Source organism: Phocoena sinus, chromosome 18 (genome assembly GCF_008692025.1).
Source record: "Phocoena sinus isolate mPhoSin1 chromosome 18, mPhoSin1.pri, whole genome shotgun sequence".
Lineage (NCBI taxonomy): Eukaryota > Metazoa > Chordata > Mammalia > Artiodactyla > Phocoenidae > Phocoena > Phocoena sinus.
In genome coordinates, this window is record NC_045780.1 from 75,611,054 (window position 1) to 75,628,781 (window position 17,728).

Here is a 17,728-nt window from a genome sequence, read left to right on the forward strand (position 1 = left end):
AACTATGTGAAATACTATGAAAAGCCAAAATGTTTTCTCTTAAAACCAACCCATACTTTTGAAAAATTCTAAATTTTAGCCATTTATATAATCTAAAATTAGAGACAAAAATAAAGAGGCTGAGGCTCCTCTAATCAAATAGTTGATAAGTCTCACAGAGACAATCATCCAATTTCTGCATTCATGTGCTCAGCGTATTAGTGAAGACTAGTATAATGACAGTTCTGGCTAAAAGACAGAAAATCCACAGCCAAGAGGCCCATCCTTGACTCTGGTCCTCTATGCATCCTTCTCCTTCTCTCCATGTTCTCTCCCGGTACATTCCTTAAACTCTGCACCCAGTTGGTTCACTTCTCATCTACTTCCTCAGCCCAGTCACTACCTATTTGCTCCCCTGCCCTCTGGCTGTGTCCTACCTACTGCCTTTACCACTTAAAAAAAATTTAAGTTGCTTTATCATCAGTTGAACAAATGAGGTTATTATGTATTAATTACTGAGGCCCAGGAGCTAAAAGGTCTTTCCACTTTGCTTGGCACTCAACTAGAACAGTGGTTCTCAACCTGGGCTGCACATCACCAGGGAAACTGGAAAATCCCAAGCTCATGACACAAGCCAGACCAATGAAATCAGAATCTCCTGGGGCTGGGGGTGTCTTCAAAGATTCCCAGGATATTCTAATGTGACCCCAAGGACCACTGATCTAAAGTAAAACATCTTTTCAGTGTAAATCAGTAGAAAGCATACAACAACATGATTGGAGCCTAGTCAATGTAAGGTCAACTTAGAAGATTAAGATTAAAAAGGAAATTGGGAATTGAAATGAAAGCAATAGGTCAGATAATTCAAACCAAAATAGTACTGTGTTTCAAACAGTTATCTGTGTTTCAAACAGTTATTTGTTCTTTTATATTCAATCTAGTGTGAAAATATATCTTAATGGATTATAATTTATTTGTGGGGGAGCATGAGACTGAGAAAATTATTTGATTTCCTTTCCTCCATATTTTAATTCACCTTGCATATGCAGACACCAATCTCATCTAATTAAAGTGATTAAAACCAAGGTATAACAGCAATTATTAAAACTTTGTGGTTATACCCTATATAGCTACTAATTTGACCCAGTTACAAGTCCAAAGTTAAAAAAGAATAATCATTCTTTGGTCTATAAAGCAACAGCATATAATATTAAGATAAAATTTGATAAAAATAGAATAAAATTAAGATAAAAATAAAACACATATCATAAATCAGTAGTTATATATGGAGCAAAAATATGAAAATGAAAATCTGGGTTATAAAAACAGTTATGAAAGTGGCTTTGATACTATAAATGGCCTTATTAATGGTTAATGTGATCATCTGAAGGTTAGACTGTTTGATTTTACAGAGAAGCAATTCAACTATAAAAATATGATTTAAAAATAACACAGTGGTATAATATAAAAGAGATCTATTTGCAGACGTATTCCACACTCTGGACAGTGTCATAATATGTACAATAGCACTTAATCGAGTAAGAGCAAAATAATATTTTAGATTCAATATTTAAGTGGAAAGAATTGTTAGATATTTTATTTCCTTATAAAAACTATTTTTAAGAATCTATAGTATATGACATCAAAATAAATAAGGACTTAAAAATGCCTTTTTTTTAACTTGCATATTATGTAATCCAAATTCTATGTCCTCAAACTGGTTAATGTTTCTGAGTCATTTCTGCAAACAATACAGAAAGCCCTGAGTATCACGATTGTTATATATGCCGAACGCTGGCAGAGTATTCTTTTAGTCATTGTCTGTTAAATAAAAATAGGCAATATAATTTGCTTTAATACAAAATTATAATATAAAAATGTAAGAATGCATACATTCTTGATAGTATAAAGGTTAAAATCTATTCGGAGAGAACTAAAATACAGATGATGCAGTGATTTATGTTAGAATCTAATCTCACACCCACTTTCCCTGACCATCTGTCTTAAGGAATAGTAAGTCAATAAAACTATCATTAACAAAAGTTTAACTGTAACATAGAAGTTTATATTCCCTACATATCCCAGTTTTGTAATATGTAATTTCAAGAATGCTTAGGAGGTAAAGAATGGCATATTTAAGAAAATATATTTAAGCAAAAATTCAGGCATGTTAATTACATATGTAATTCTGTAGCTTAGAATAGTGTATTTTTTAATATTACCAGCCAATTTGAAGATTTTCAGATTCTTATTGTATGTCAAAAACATTAGTTTGAATAACACTGCAAAATCCACAGAAGAATTACTGTCAAATTTTTGCAACTTGATTTATGTAATATAGCAGCTTGAATGCTATAGTCTAAATGATACATGCAGAAGTTCTTGTTCTTTATTTTACTATAAGTTACTTCCCTGATAAAAGTGTATATTTACTTTAAAAATTAAACCAGCTATTTCTATGAATATTAAAAGATATTCTTGGGTGCAAATGATTTCTATTATATGTTGCAAACAAAGGTTTGCTAAAGAAAATCCAAGCTATATTCGATCTCCAACTACTATGGGCCCAAGACAATATGATTGGATTAGATCAATATTAAGGTGTTTTTTGTTTTGTTTTGTTTTGTTTTCAGTATAATGGGCCAAAAGTCCTTTAAATCAAGTTAAATAAAAATTAAATTTAATCCATTTTCATTTTATATGTATATGGAATGTGGCATTTTTTTAATGGGGGAGATTATAAAACTAGAGGGTAATAACATGACCTAACTTTTAAAAGTCAGAAATCACTGTATTAATCATTTAATTATATATAACAAAGTTAATATATTGCTCCTCAAATATGGATTCTGCTAATTTGTATAGCTAATATTATTGCATATATTCTCCTGTCTATAAATTTATAAATACACTAATAAACTATTAAATTGGATTTTTTCATGAATATATTACCAATTCCAGATATATAACGCATTTACTTTCAATGTGGAAAATTCTGCACAGACTGTATATCTTGAACACTGCTCCTGAAGACAGTCATCATTTCATAATTATAAGTATGTTTGAAATAAGTAAAAATGTTCAGAAAGAAACTCAGACACATTCTTCAAAGACTACAAGTAGCATTCTAAGCCATGTGTAATATACTTGGTATGTGGATGTGTTTGTGGTTTTGCAGAATCATAAAGAAGCTGTATATTAAGCTCAGGAGCTAATCAACAGATTTGTGAGTTATCAACCAAGAACACCTAACACTGCCCCCCTCCAACCCCCCGGCACCTAAAATCTGAAGCTGTGTGAGAACAGTTATCGTGGAATAAATGTTTCAAGTGTTTCCAGCTGACAAACAACCAACCAAGAAATAGTTACAAGGCATCACAAGTAATATATCCTGTGTTGTGGAGATGAAAAACTCAAATGTCTGTGTTTACTTTTCAGTGTGAAGAAATGTTTCTAAAAAGGAGTTCAGATTTTTATAATATGCCTTTGTGTATACAGCTAACAACTACTACTTTATATGAGAACACAATCCAGAAGTAGTTCATAACATTACACATTAATTTAACCTACACTGTACCTTATAGCTATGATGATATAAGTATAAAGTTGATGATGATTTCAGGTCAAGAGGAAAATATACGTATTTTAAACTTGAATAGTTAAACAAAAACATATTTGACAGACTTATTTGAAAATATGCTCTAGCATATTGGCAATGTAGACTATCATTTAAATACTGAAACTATACAAATTGGAATTACTAGAAATTTCTATGAGAGTTTACATTCAAGGAAGCAAGCAAATTCAGATTATTACAAGGGATCACTTTGAAGCATAAATATATTGAAACCTTTGCAAGCCTTTTATTAGTAGTAGAATTAGCAGGCACATCAGTTTCCTTGCAATTCTGATGCAACGTATCTTGTCAAAATAAATAACTGCAATAAATACACTAGTCATTCATTATTAACTTCTACCATTAAGATTAAGTTTAATTCCCAGGCATGACTTACAGGGGTATGGTTAAGAAAAATATGTAAAAAACTTTTAAAATCCATTTATCTAATGAAGCAGCATTCTAAATTAATGTTGTATATGCAATATTATTATTTGCAAAGAAGATATGTTTCTGGTCTTAAAGAATGTTGGCAAAACAAGTTTAGTTTTAGTTTAGCTTAGTTGTCAAAAGCACAACTAATCAATCCAAACTAAAATACAGCCCTTGAACTATGTTCATTTTAAGTAGGTATCCCTTAGGCCAGCTCTCTTGTGAAAGCATCACAGAATCTTTTGATCCATACTGCCCTTGATTACACTTTCTGGGTACAAAGCAACTGAGGCCAAAAAGGGACATTTGCTGTCTTCCTGTGGAGAGGCTGGGGAAGTAATGAAGAGAAAGATAGAGAGAATGTGGTGTCTTATTTATTTTGAAAAGCAACACTATTTTATTGCACTCTTTAAGAAATTACCTTTGGAACAAAACATTAAGGCTTACTGAGATTCTGTCATCATTTCTTCCCTACTAAAAGGTCACTGCAGTATCTTCATCTTCAACAGAGCTCTTGAGCAAATCTCATTTCAGCACCACGGACAGCAACACGTCTACTAGGACAAGCGCCCATGGTTGCATTAGCCATTTCTTAAAAAACTTGCATACACTTCTTTGTGAATCAGCAAGGATTATAGCCATTATTATATTAATAGGAAGGAGTTAAAGGTAATATATGTTATTAATGAGTTCAGTATTTTTCATTCATAGATCAAGCATTTGCCAATTAGTACCACTGGAGAGCATCCTGAAAATTCAAGCTAATTACATAAGGTGGCTGATAAAAAATCTAACATTGATCAGTTATCACCAGATACTTAATTAAAGCTTTCTACTCATAATAAGTCTCCGATCAATAACTATACAAGTTTCTAAGAGAAAACAGGAAAGTTATGTGAGTAAATACGCTTAGGTAGGCCCGCAGACTTTCCAAATGGCCAGAACTACCCCTGTAAAACAAGTAAAACACTTTTTTAGCTCTTCCTACATAAACAGCCACAAACACTTTCTCTTGTCCCTTCGGCCAACCAGCTTAATGATGTCACAATCAGAGAGCTCATGTGTAAGGCCCATAAGCCAGACCATACATGCCTGTCTCAGACTATTCTCATTTTCGCTGCAGTCATCAGTATGCAATCCCATCCCTGTCTCCCTAACAAGCTTCACTCAAATTCCATTTAAAAAAAAAAAGGCAACAGAGTTTGAACCAACTCCATAGCACTGGCTTTATTATCTCAGAAGACCAGGGTCTTCCTGACCTTCCCAGGATCCCAGAAGAAGGCACCAGTCCACCAGCAATCCACGGGATAGTCCCAAATCAAGCAGCAAGTCAAGCTCTTATAACCACAAAAACAACGGTGAAGTAACAAAAAAACCAGAGTCCAAAAAACATTTTAATACTCTAGAAGACGCCTCAACCAAACACACACGGATATAAAAGCACAAGGATGGGGAAAATCCACTGTTCCTACCTTACAGTCCTCAGGACACGATTTCACCGAGTACTCCTCCGATTGTAAGTACTTATGGAGCACGCTTTCAAACTCTTCGTATTTCTCCTGAGCGTGGTGGTCGTAGTCTTGGTAAGCCTCGACGCACTGTCTGCAAGTGGTCATCTCACCGCCCTCCTTGAGCACCACATCCAGACTACAGTTCAAAGTGTTGGGACTGGACAACCCCGAGAACAACTCCCAAAGTGTGTAGGAATTACAAAATGAAAGGTAAAAATCCGACAAGTTCCAGAGCGGAGTTGGATGCGTGCCCCTCACCTGCTGCTCCTCCCCCGCGGCCGCCACCCCCCGACTCCAGTTCCTGGCGCACACGGCGTCCGCGCTCTCCACCGTGAAGCACTGGCCCGAGGAGGCGCCCTGGGGGTAACAGGTCTCCAGGCGCCACACGGGCTTAGCAGAGTTGCCCAGAATAAGAGCCTTGCCCCGGTTGTTTCTGCCTCGGCTGCCCTTGCCGCCGCCGCCGCCGTCTCCCGGGGAGGGGGGCAGGGTGGGGGACGAGGAGGCGGCGAGGAGTCTGTGCGCCTGGGCGGCGGGCGAGGACTCCCCCATGCTCGCCAGGAGCGCGGGCCAGGAGGGCTCCTGCCGTTGCTGCCGCTGCTGCTGCTGCTGCTGCCGCTGCCGCTGCTGCCGCTGCTGCTGCTGCTGCTCCTTGTCCCGGGTCCGGGTCAGCTTGGCCTCGGCGCAGAACCACAAGTGATCAGAGAGCAGGACTGTGAAAAACAAGAGAGATGCCAGAGACAGTCGCCATTTCTGAGCCCTCTCTGAATCGATGAACGGTTTCTCGTTCTCCCGGGGTGCCGCCAACCAGATTTTTAACCCGTCGTCATACTGCCGACACATCCAAGCACCCCTGGTCATATTTTGGGAACGCACAGCCCTGGCCGACTCCACCGTGAGGGCTCCTGTGCCGGTGTCACCACGATATGCATTGACTTAAAGGGTTTAATTTCCTTATCCCCTCCTCCCGTTTCTTCTCTCTCCCTCTCCCTCTCCCTCTCTCCCTCTTTCTCTCTCCCTCTTCTCTCTCGCTCTCTCGTTTTGCCTACATAAATATTACCAGGCTTTGGAGGAAGATATGACTTGCTTCCGACCTAATCATCAGCCGACCCCATCCTCTGTAGAGTGGGAAACAATAATGCAGAGAGAGAGGCTGAGAGAGAGGGAGGGAGGGAGGGGGGGAGAGACAGTCGGAGGCTGGGGCTGGCGGCCGGCGGTGAGCGGAGTGCAGGAGGTGATGGTGGAGGCGGCGGAGTGGCTGGCGCTGCCCCTCTCACCCAGGCACTGTCAGGGCGCGCGTCCCCATGGCCCCGCCGAGGACAGCCCTCTCTCGCCCGCCGGGGGCATGCCGCGTCTCCGCTGCCCGCTGGCGGCGACCAGAGTGCCTCCCCAGCTCCCTCCTCTCCTCCTCCTCCTCCTGCTCCTACTTCTCGCTCTCTCTCCGCGAGTCCGGAGCCTGGGCCGCCGCCGCCGCCGGCAGGGCTCTCCCTCCCCCCCACCCCCCACCCCGCGCTCCAACTGCCGCTGCCGCCGCCGCCGCAGGTCTGCCCGCGGGCGCAGCCGCCGCCGGGCTCCGACTGCTGACGCCGCCTCCCCCGGACCTCGGGGCCGAATCGCCGGGGCTGGGCCTCCGGAGAGCCACAGTCATCTTCAGTCCCCGGCTAAGTTGCCGCCATCTTCGTCCTAGAGAAACACTTTTTTGGGGGGGAGCGCTGGGTTTTGCGTCATCTCCTCCCGCGCCGAGATGTCTCCATCCTGGCGCATTGGCACGGGGCTCGGCCGGGGCGGAGGAGGGGGGCGAGGACGCCGGGGTCCGGCGCGGGTGGGGGGGCCTGCACTGCTGCGCTCCGACTCTCGCTCTTCCCCTTCCGCACACCCCTCCCCACGTTTTGGGTTTTTTCTTACTGTTATCACTGGATAAAGTCAGAATGCGGACTGCAAGGTTGAGGATGCCTGCAAATTTCTTCAGCATCTCCCGCTCCCTCTCTGACTCCGGAAAAAGTCCGAGTTGCCGGCGGGTGGTTAGAGGCTTCTAGCGGGGCGAGGGTCTGGGTGTCACCTCCTTAACTAAAGAATAGTCGACTTCAAATGAAAGGTTGGGGGCATGGGAGTGAACATGAATGGGCTGGCGGAGGTGGAGGAGGTGACATCTGATCCCTCTGCATGTGCCTCAGGATCCCTAGACAACTAGAGATCAACAGCTTCCCGTGCATCAAATCATCTTAAATGATTTTAGTATACGGAAGGGATATGTGCGCGCATCGACATATTTAGCTGTATATAGGACAGCGACATTTTTCATAAAGTAGAAGGAGATTAGAAGTGGCCTCATAGAGTCTTACTAGGAAAAACTAGTAAGACCTCGGCTATCAGGGCTCACTGCCCAGCGCAGAGTTTCGAGTTCGACACCCTGACCTCGGAGGATTCCCCCTCCAGCCTGCAGCACCCCAAGCTCCCGGGACTCCCGCTCCGAAGGCCTGCGCCCCAGCCCCCACCGAGCGGGGTTTTGCTATAGCCCAGGACTTCCACAGCAGCGGGCCATCAGGCTGCCCGGGTGGAAGCCGCGGCAACCCGAGCCTCTGGTGCCCCTTAGCGTTGGCTCTCGGAGTTCCGAGAAGGAAAAGCCTCAGTCGCTCTGGGAAAACCAGGGGTTCTCTCTACCCCGCCTCACGTGGATCAGTGCTGGGGGCAAACAGCAGTCTCGTTTTATCTGAAGACCCTGCTCACTTCGCCCCTCACTCCCACCAGCGCTGCGAGGGCAGGAGACCGTGCCGGGGCCAGCGCCTCCCCATGCGCGCGCACCCGGAGCGCAGCACTGTCCTGAGCTCTCTCTGGCTGTCGCAGAGGACAGCGGTGTTCCACCGGGCACTCACTGTGTCAACCTCCCTTCCCTGCTTTCTAATGACTGTACTATTCTGTAGGGTGCACATTCACATGGGCAGTATTAGGGTGCCATCATTCTAAGCAGCTATGTTGAGAAAACAAAAGGATGGATCATCCGTATTCACATTCCTTAAGTGTTGGCAGGAGGGAGAAGTAGGTATTTTTTAAAAGGTGAGTTGCAAAAGATAATGGGCCGGATTCAACCAACCAGTCCTTTCTGCGGAATACTAAATTTTACCCATGTAAACTGTAAGTTTCTAAAAACGATATGCAGTGACCGTCAAAGCTTGGTGCAATGTGACAGCTTTTTGATCTGTGTCATGTAATGTTTTACAAGACAACCTGTATAAGTATATACCATGCTGGCACTTTGGCTTTTAATATGTTGAATTTTAGCTACATAAAAGATCTAGAAACTAAAAGATATACTTTCTATGGCAGGTTTGTCCTTACTTTATAGCACCTTTCAGTAGGCAAATTTCCATGTTGAAAATTAAACATGAAATGAAAACATTTTATCTGAGCTTTGTATAGGAAGCCAGCATAAGCTGAGGAAATAGTCTTTTCAATTCTTCTCTTTTGATAGTTTAAATTATTTTGACATTGAATACAATAGTCTCTCAACCAGTGATATGGATAAAGATATCCTTTGGAAAAATCCCTATAAATTTTAGAAAGCATTTTGTTTGGTCCTCTACTTTTTTCTTAAATTTAAAACGTCAACCCTCTTAAACCAAATCAGATTTAAGTACAACATAAAGTCCGCTTGTAGACATAAGTGAATATATCAGTGTGGCATTTTCTATTGTATAAATAAAGACATGTGGAAGATAATATCAGAAGTCTTGATTTCTACTTCTCGATAAAAGACCTTGCAGAACATGAAATTGAACATATCATATTCTAAATCCTGAAATGATTCTCCCTCTCTTTTGTTTTGAACTTGTTGGCCCTCTGTGATAAAATATAGATGAAGAGTAATAATCCAAGGCCTTTCTTTCTATAAACACAGGGTGAGGATTTTTATTTAATTTAAAAAAATTTAAGGAATTTTTTTGCTTATCCGTCTATTTTTATCTGTGTCTAGAGGCAGTTGTTTAATACCTGGGTTACAGGATTTAATTTCATACTTCTTTCTCTTACCTACCTCTTCATTTTTCTTCACCCTGTTTCTTCCTAATCTAAAGATGCTGCCTGGACAGGTTTATATTTTTCTTGATCTCTACTATGCAAGATAGAAAGCTCAGAAAATCCTTGGCTAAGGAAGTCCACATGGTGTCCTTGAGTGGGGAAGCTCACACAGAAAGTTCACAGGCAGACTAGACTGAGTTTCAGAGCAAAAGATGATCTGAGCGTGACTGGCTTTTTAATGTAAGAAAGCAAAATCCGCCAGAGCCCTTCTGCTACCTCGAAGGGAGAGAGGTGGGCAAAGTGACTGTTAGGGTTCCAAGGCTGAAGTGCCTGACTGGACCCCCACTCCCCAGCTGTGCACCACCCAGCCACCACCCAACCCTGCTTCCCCCTGCCCCGTGTGCCTCTGATCCTGGCAGTTTGGACTTTCAGCTCAGGTCAGACCTGCTCTTGTTCACAGGGGTAAATAACACCCCAAGTGAACGTAAGGAAGACCTGAAGTTATGCTTCCAAGGAAAAAGTGGCAGATGTTCTACTGAAATGAATTACCATATTTGCTCTTTTTTTTTCCTCAAAATACATATTTCTTGTCCCAAGTCCAGCACATCACAATTCTTACTAACTCTCTTCCCCAACTGTCCACTCCATGCACATTTTCAGCTTCAAATTTCATGTCCGGTAGCCTGGAGTTGTGCTCTCTGTTGAACGCTCTCGCTACTGACAGACAGACCCATTACCTAGGGGATGGACTTTAAAGCCAAGGATCAACAGAGCTATTGCAATCAAAGCATTCACAACCACTCCAGACAGTGTTCCCCAGCATCGCCTCTACTGACACATGGGGTCAGACGCTTCTCCATCGTGGGGTGGGGCTATACTTCGCACCAGGTTCAGCCACCTCTCCGGCCTCTACTCACAGCACACCAGCAGCACACGCACCTCTCCCCAGTTTTGGCAACTACAAATGTCTCTGAGCACTGCCAAATGTCCCCTGGGAGCAAAATCACCCTCGTTGAGAATCACTGCTCTAGAAACATCTCAAAGTGGTGGTTTCTTAATTCATATCTGCATGGGAGAAGTTCTGGCATCACAGATGAACCTATAACTTCTGCTTTATATACAGGGAACTTACAATCGTCACCCAGAACCACCACCTCCTCATACATCTCTTGTTACAGAATACTTTTAAAAGACTAATATTGAAAATACTGCAACTCCCTTAACCTCTCACTCTCTTCTCTATAGAAAGTTAAGGGGATAAGTGACACTTACTTAAATCTGATTGTCAGGATTTTTCTCCATAATTCCGATAAAAATATTATTTATTAACCAGACTGTTTATTAATCAGGCAACTGTCTGTTTGTACTTTATACATAGTATATAATAAACTGAACTAAATATATGTGTATATGCTCATAAATGCAATTACTATTACATGCACATTAAATACAATATGCACATTGTAGAAAATTACAAAATGCAAACAATTTTAAAAGTCTTAAGTAATCCCAACACCCAGATATAGTCACTATTTCCATTTTGCAGTATCTCTCTAACATTTATTTTATATTATGAAACCCCTGTTTTGTGACATTTACTAAATCAGATTTCTTTTAAGGACTGAAGTAGGAAGTCTGATAGCATACGTATTCACATGTACTAGATAATAAATTTTCCCCTCAGTACTGCATTGTTAATTTTAACCAGAGACACATGAATTCTAATGGTGTCTCAAAATATTAGCATCTCTCTTTTCCCCTGAGCGTGTGATTAAATCAGAAAGAGAACCAGGAATGGGGAAAAAAAAGAAATGAACAATATATAAAATTAAAGGTGGCGCAGTGGTTGAGAGTCCGCCTGCCGATGCAGGGGACACGGGTTTGTGCCCCGGTCCGGGAGGATCCCACATGCCATGGAGCAGCTGGGCCCGTGAGCCATGGCTGCTGAGCGTGTGCGTCTGGAGCCTGTGTTCCCCAAGGGGAGAGGCCACAACAGTGAGAGGCCCGCGTACCGCAAAAAAAAAAAAAAAAGGTTCATTACTCTCAAACAAGGGGAAGAAGCAAAGTCAGGCTCTGTTATTTTTATCTTAGTATTAGTCATATCTAGCCAAACTATGTCTCACAAGATATTTCAATGATGCTTAGTAAAAGTCTAATACACTGCAATAGCGTTTTACTAATTTTTTTTTAATAATTGGGATAATACTTTCTACAATAGCCTATAGTCAATTCTTTGTTTTTAGGTAATCTGGACCTTGCCCCCCTCTTATAGTTCCCATGAATTAGGATGTTTTAAAATAAGACGACTTTAAGGGTACACGCCCTCTGAAAGTAAACTGTCAACAACCAATCCCACTTCTGCTTGCTATGTGTTGGTCCTAGAATGAACCATGAGGAGGCTGAGATGACAGACCATGTCCAGCCTCTTGAAGCTTAGTCAAGGGGGAGAGGAAGGGATGGACTGGGCCGGCAACCACAACAGGGCGGGGAATGCTAATGGATTAGCGATTTGCGAGGCTTCAGAGGAGGAGGGATGAACTCCAATCCGATTTTGAGAGGGACCAGGATAGGAAGATACTGGGGTCACTGAGTGACATTAGGAAGGATCCTTGAAGAAGACCCCCAATGTTGAAGGACCCCAGAGCACTGGAGGACCGACGGGTGAGTGGGCTGGCCTGGAGTGTGAGGACATGTGGTGAAGCTGAAGGAAAAGACCAGAGAACAGGGCTGGACTCTCTTGTGAATGATAATGTATCATGAGCAAAGAAACTGGCTCTTCTCCTGAAGGTGGTTGGGATTCATTGAGGAAATTTAGATAGTGATTTAAAAGTTGGTTTTCACTAACATCACCGTTCACTAAAATCAAAACGAGAAATATGTGCAGGGAAGGTGTTAACCAGGTTAGTAAATACATTGCTTCTTGTTAGCTTATCAGCTCAAATGCAGCACAGTGGAAAAGAAGAGCAAATAGCTTGGCTGGTATGTAGGTTTCATTTATCAGAAAAAGTAGGCTGTGGAGTCTAGGAACTCCTACGTAGGTTTTACCTAACAGTGTGACTAACAGCACAGAGTAGCTTAATAGCACAGGCACATTTCAGAAGGCAGCTGAATAGTACCCAGTTGCAAATATATTGAGGGATCTGGTGATTAAACGTGCTTCTTACAAGAGAACATTGCAGAAATAATCTACATATATATCACAGCTCTGTGTTTACTTTTCTGGGTGTCATTTATGCTTATATCTTTCGAAGAATTCAAAGTGCTGAAGTTATTTGATTATACTTATTTTCATGAGACTGTACCTTTATTCCTATTTAAATGGCTAAATTGTTATGAATTGGAAAGGAGATATTTCTTTTACTTTGGTTCTATTTTATAAAAATAATTAAAATAACATGTTTTGTCCTCTTCTCAAAAATTTACCTTCATTCCTTAGAGTTAATTACCTACCAAATAATACCATAGAAAAGTCAAACCAAGAAGAAATATTTTTTTTCTAGTGAAAACCATTACTTGAATATGCCAACTCCATAAATCAAACATATAACAATCCTGAGCTATTTTCTTTTTTCACTTTGAATGTCTTCTGGATGCACAAAAATAGGCACCTCCTCTTAGTTGTTATGACACTGCTTATGTGCCACATGTAAGTGAAAACAGATCATGTTCTTATATACCTATTGTTCTAGAAGGGCATTTTGTGCTTTCAGAATTCACAGATAACGTGCAAATTCTTGACCAACGTATCTATATTTTTAAAAAATTATGGATAAAGAGCTAATGAAGAGTACGCTAAGCTTATTTATAAAGAAAATAAGATTAAGCCTTTAGATTTAGGCCCACTATAGTTTGCTAATATAAACTCTCTTTAAAGAAGAGGGCAGGTTCTAGCACCATCAGGTACCTGAGGGCTCTGGTTAATTACCAACAATGGTAAATGTGCCAGAGTTGCTCTGAACCTCAACTGACCTTGACTTGATTGGGTTGGTTGGGCATAACTAGAACTTGCTCTCAATCTTCCAGTGTGCTCTAGCTCAGTGGTTTTCAGATACTGGCAGGCAAAAAAATCAAGTGGAGGCTTGGAAATTTGTGCCGCTCTCCAGAGACCTGCTTCAGTAGGACTAGGATGAAGTCCAGAGAAATTGCATTTTTTTTTTTTTTTTTCTGTATGCTGGCCTCTCACTGTTGTGGCCTCTCCCGTTGCGGAGCACAGGCTCCGGACGCACAGGCCCAGCGACAATGGCTCACGGGCCCAGCCGCTCCACGACACGCGGGATCTTCCCGGACCGGGGCACGAACCCGTGTCCCCTGCATCAGCAGGCGGACTCTCAACCACTGCGCCACCAGGGAAGCCAGAAATTGCATTTTTAACAAGTCTCTCTTGGTAAATTTGTATGACCAGTGAATCCAGCTATCCACGGTGACGGCCCTGCTGGATAGAGCAGCCCATGTCAGTCAAATTAGAGTACACACTCTAAATTCTAAACCAATATCAAGATCCAGCTGTTAGAGGATGTAATGTTAGATAATAGTATTTGTGATTAAGAGTTAGCACATGGAGGGTTAGTTCATGAACACTTTCCATAGAATGCAAATATAGTATACCAACACATACCATTAAAAAATCTACATCATCATCACAGAAATTACTTATTATTTGCCAAATACTGTCCTGAGTATATGTGTAAACACACACACCAAATTTTGCAAGTAAAGAAGTCACAAAGGGAAAACACTTCCTTCAAGATGTACAGGGCAAGGTCCAAATGGAGAAATGAACAAAAGTCACTGAGAAATATAAGAGAAGATTTGAACAGCAGGAAAAATCAGCCTGTGTCTAAATAGGAAGATGATTATTATAAAGATGGAAATTCTCCCCAAATTAATGTACATATGCCTAAAAATAAGGTGAGATTATTCTTCCTGAAAGTATCCCCATATAAGAGGGAGCCATCTAATATTTGAACCCTTACAAACTGTTTTATGCTGTGGGGCCTCTCTCTACTTTACCCCAAACTTCTTCTGGGGAAGACACATCCTCTACAATAAGACCCACCAATGTTAATTTTACATGCTTGCAGAGGATACCCAAGGGAGTTGTTAACCTAACGAAAGAAAACTTTTTTAAAGGAGGTAAATCTAGTTATTATTTCTGGGGTAATGATTCCACAATATTAAGTATCAGATTTCATTTTAAGTAAGGATGTCAAAGATCACAGTAGAAAACAATATAATGTTCATGTGGCAGTGGTTAAGAATACATTTTCAGGGATTTTTTTTAAAGAGAAAAGAACATTATCACCATTATGCAAATGGATTCTCTGGTTTGGCACAAAATTTCCCAGGGGCATCCTCACAGAACCATCTAAGTGCTGCTCATCAGGCAGAAACAGAGTAAAGTTAGTGACAGTTATTGTCTCTAGTGGTGACACAAGTTCAGATACTCACAAAAATGCAAGTGGAGAGTTTGAGTAATATTTTTTGTTAGCTTGTGAGAGTGTAAAAAGGTGTTTCAAAATTAATGTATTACTTTATGTACTAACTCAAATAAGTGTGTATCTAAATCTATACATAAAATGCTATGAGTAGACATTTGCTACTTAATTTCATTTTCATCCTTAAATTTGATAAGTACAAGCTTATAGAAGCCTTTTTTGGGTAAGTTTCTGATTCATCAAAAGGGCTGGGCTTTAGACACACTCTATTTCGGTTTCCCTTATATTCAGGCACAAATATGGTTTGTTTAATACAATTTCAATTAAAGCAGGAATTTTCTGTAGAAACTGATAGCAAGATATAAAGGTAATCTGGAATCATAAGTAGATATTAGAATGGATCCTCCCTGAATGTGCTCACGCACAGGACCGTCTGCCTCCACCTTCAGCTGCCCTTGAGACAGGACGTCTCCATGGCTCTCCCTTTGTGACTGGCCTCTCCATCACAAGACCCAATAGGCTATTATGGAAAGCAGACTAGGAGGGGGATATAAATGGTGACTTACTCATTCCATGAACAACTGATACAGGATCCAGCCTCTGTCCTTCCATATCTCTCCAGTGTTCAGAGAATCTCCAGCCAGAGCTTAGGTGAGTGAGGCCAGGTGGACAGATCTCAGAGTACCATACCTGGATGGTTATTCCCAGATACTATAGTGCTGTTCTCACACTACCATACAGAGAATGGATTTATGACACCAGCTACAGATTTAATCACAAACTGAAATCAGATACATCCACCAAAGAGTAGACAGTAATGTATTTCTCTCTCTGGCTCTCAGACCTTAAAATCAGCACAGATGGTAGTGACAGAGGTCAGGAGAAAATCAACTGTAAACAGAGAGGAGGGAGAACACACCTAAGAGATCTACATCCAAAGGGAGTGGCCACCCAGTTGGGAGCTTTCGAATGCAGGTGAATTTTAAAGTGAATAAATAAAGAGGGTGATAACCTTACCATGTGCTAAAACATATTTTAATTATCTAATAATTAAAGCAACGTGTAAGTGGCCTAAAAGTAGGCAAAGAATGGGGAAAAATAAAAACCACAGAAACAAGACCTATAAAGAGTTAGCATATGATAAAGGATTAGGGAAAATATAACACAATAAATGGTTCTGGGACAATGAATTAGATATTGATATATGAGTTCATTTATATATTTACTTCTTTCGCATAGTCTCTAGACATGTTAAATAATTAAATATGAAAACTTAAACAACAGTGGAGAAAACATGGAGGAAGGCTTAAACCAATGAAAAAATTCATGTGATAAATTATAAGATTTAACTTCATGAAATAATTAATCTTTTGTTTGTAAAAAGTTATAGCTATGACTGAAAGGAAAATGAACTCTTACTTATTCAGGGGTGTTGCATTCATGTAGCTGATTCACTCCCTGATACTGAAACACATTTCCTCCACAAGCTTATAAACATACAGGGTCAGAGTTTCTGAAATACTGTGCAGTGTGTATTCATTCATCCATTCAGTTATAAAGCACTCTAGCTGCACAGTCACTAAGCGTTAGGTAAGTTTCTTAGTCTCCTTAACTAAAAAGATCAACATTTAGACATGTTTCTTTAACTTCACGGTGCTCACAGTCTAGAAATATAGGTAGATATTTTTATACTGTGCTTTTAAGGGCTTTACATTTTTGTAAACTAATCCGCTCAAAAGAGCAAGTGTGTCACCAATACAGTCTACTTTGTGAAGTTCTACTACTATTAAGACCTGGCTAAGACATAACTTTTTCCCTTCTGCCTTCCTTGACCATTCCAGACAGAGCTAAATTTATTCATTCACCTATTTAGCCAATATATACTGCGTATCTACTATTTGTCTTTATAGGAATATAAATGAACAAATATGTCCTCAACGTGTTCTGAATAGAGCTGCAATTTTACTACTGACTACTTCCCTCTTTAGTTTTTCCACAATATTCTATACAGCAGTGACTCCTAACCATTTCTGGAGTGAGGTATCTGATACTCTGATGAAAGATCTGCACACTCTCCCCAAGTGAAGTGTATTGCTCATACACTCAGGATTTTGCCTACAGTTCTGCAACATTCAGAGACTTCCTGAAACTCCATCATAGGCCATTCACATCGGGTCAAAAAATACCTGTTGTAGACCTTTCCATCCTGGCATGTGCCCATAAGTACTGCCTGAGTTTGTTTATACATCTGCCCTTCCAAAAATAGCAACAAACAAACAAACAAACACCTAGTTGTAAGCTCCTCTCAGGCAGAATGCCTTTTTGCATTTACTGCAGCTAACAGACTAATAGCACATATCAATATCTATTGAGTGAAAGTGAATACGTGTGAAGAAATAATTCAACAGGACCTCACATAACCTCTCCTCGAATACATGCTCCATGAATGACGCTTATGCCCATACACTGCAACTACACCAAAGACAACTGACTGCATACAGCATCAGTTAGGATTCCTTCTGCTCAAAGGAAAAAATACTGAACAGGTTTAAATAAAGATCACTTTATTGGCTCACGGAACTGCAAAGTCCAGAGGTAAGCCTTCGTTCAAGCATAGATGGATTCTTAGGGTTGAACATTGTCTTCTTGGCTAATTTTACTGTCCAACTTTCTGCTCTGACTTCTAATTTGTTGGCTATGCTCACATGCAGGTGCTTCACTTATGTGGAAGGATTGTGTCAGCA

The 17,728-nt window shown here is 40.8% G+C and overlaps 1 protein-coding gene across 3 annotated transcripts in view; it reads right to left on the bottom strand.

Annotated features, from left to right (window-relative positions):
• FAM155A (family with sequence similarity 155 member A) overlaps nt 1-6,953 on the bottom strand; it is a 572,359-nt gene extending 565,406 nt beyond the window's left edge. For all 3 annotated transcript variants that reach the window (XM_032610744.1, XM_032610746.1, XM_032610745.1), the window contains exon 1: nt 5,500-6,953. In XM_032610744.1, coding sequence (XP_032466635.1) covers nt 5,500-6,396 — 897 coding nt within the window. In that variant the 5' untranslated portion in view covers nt 6,397-6,953. The remainder of the gene's footprint in view (nt 1-5,499) is intronic.
• Between the last annotated feature and the right edge of the window lie 10,775 nt (nt 6,954-17,728).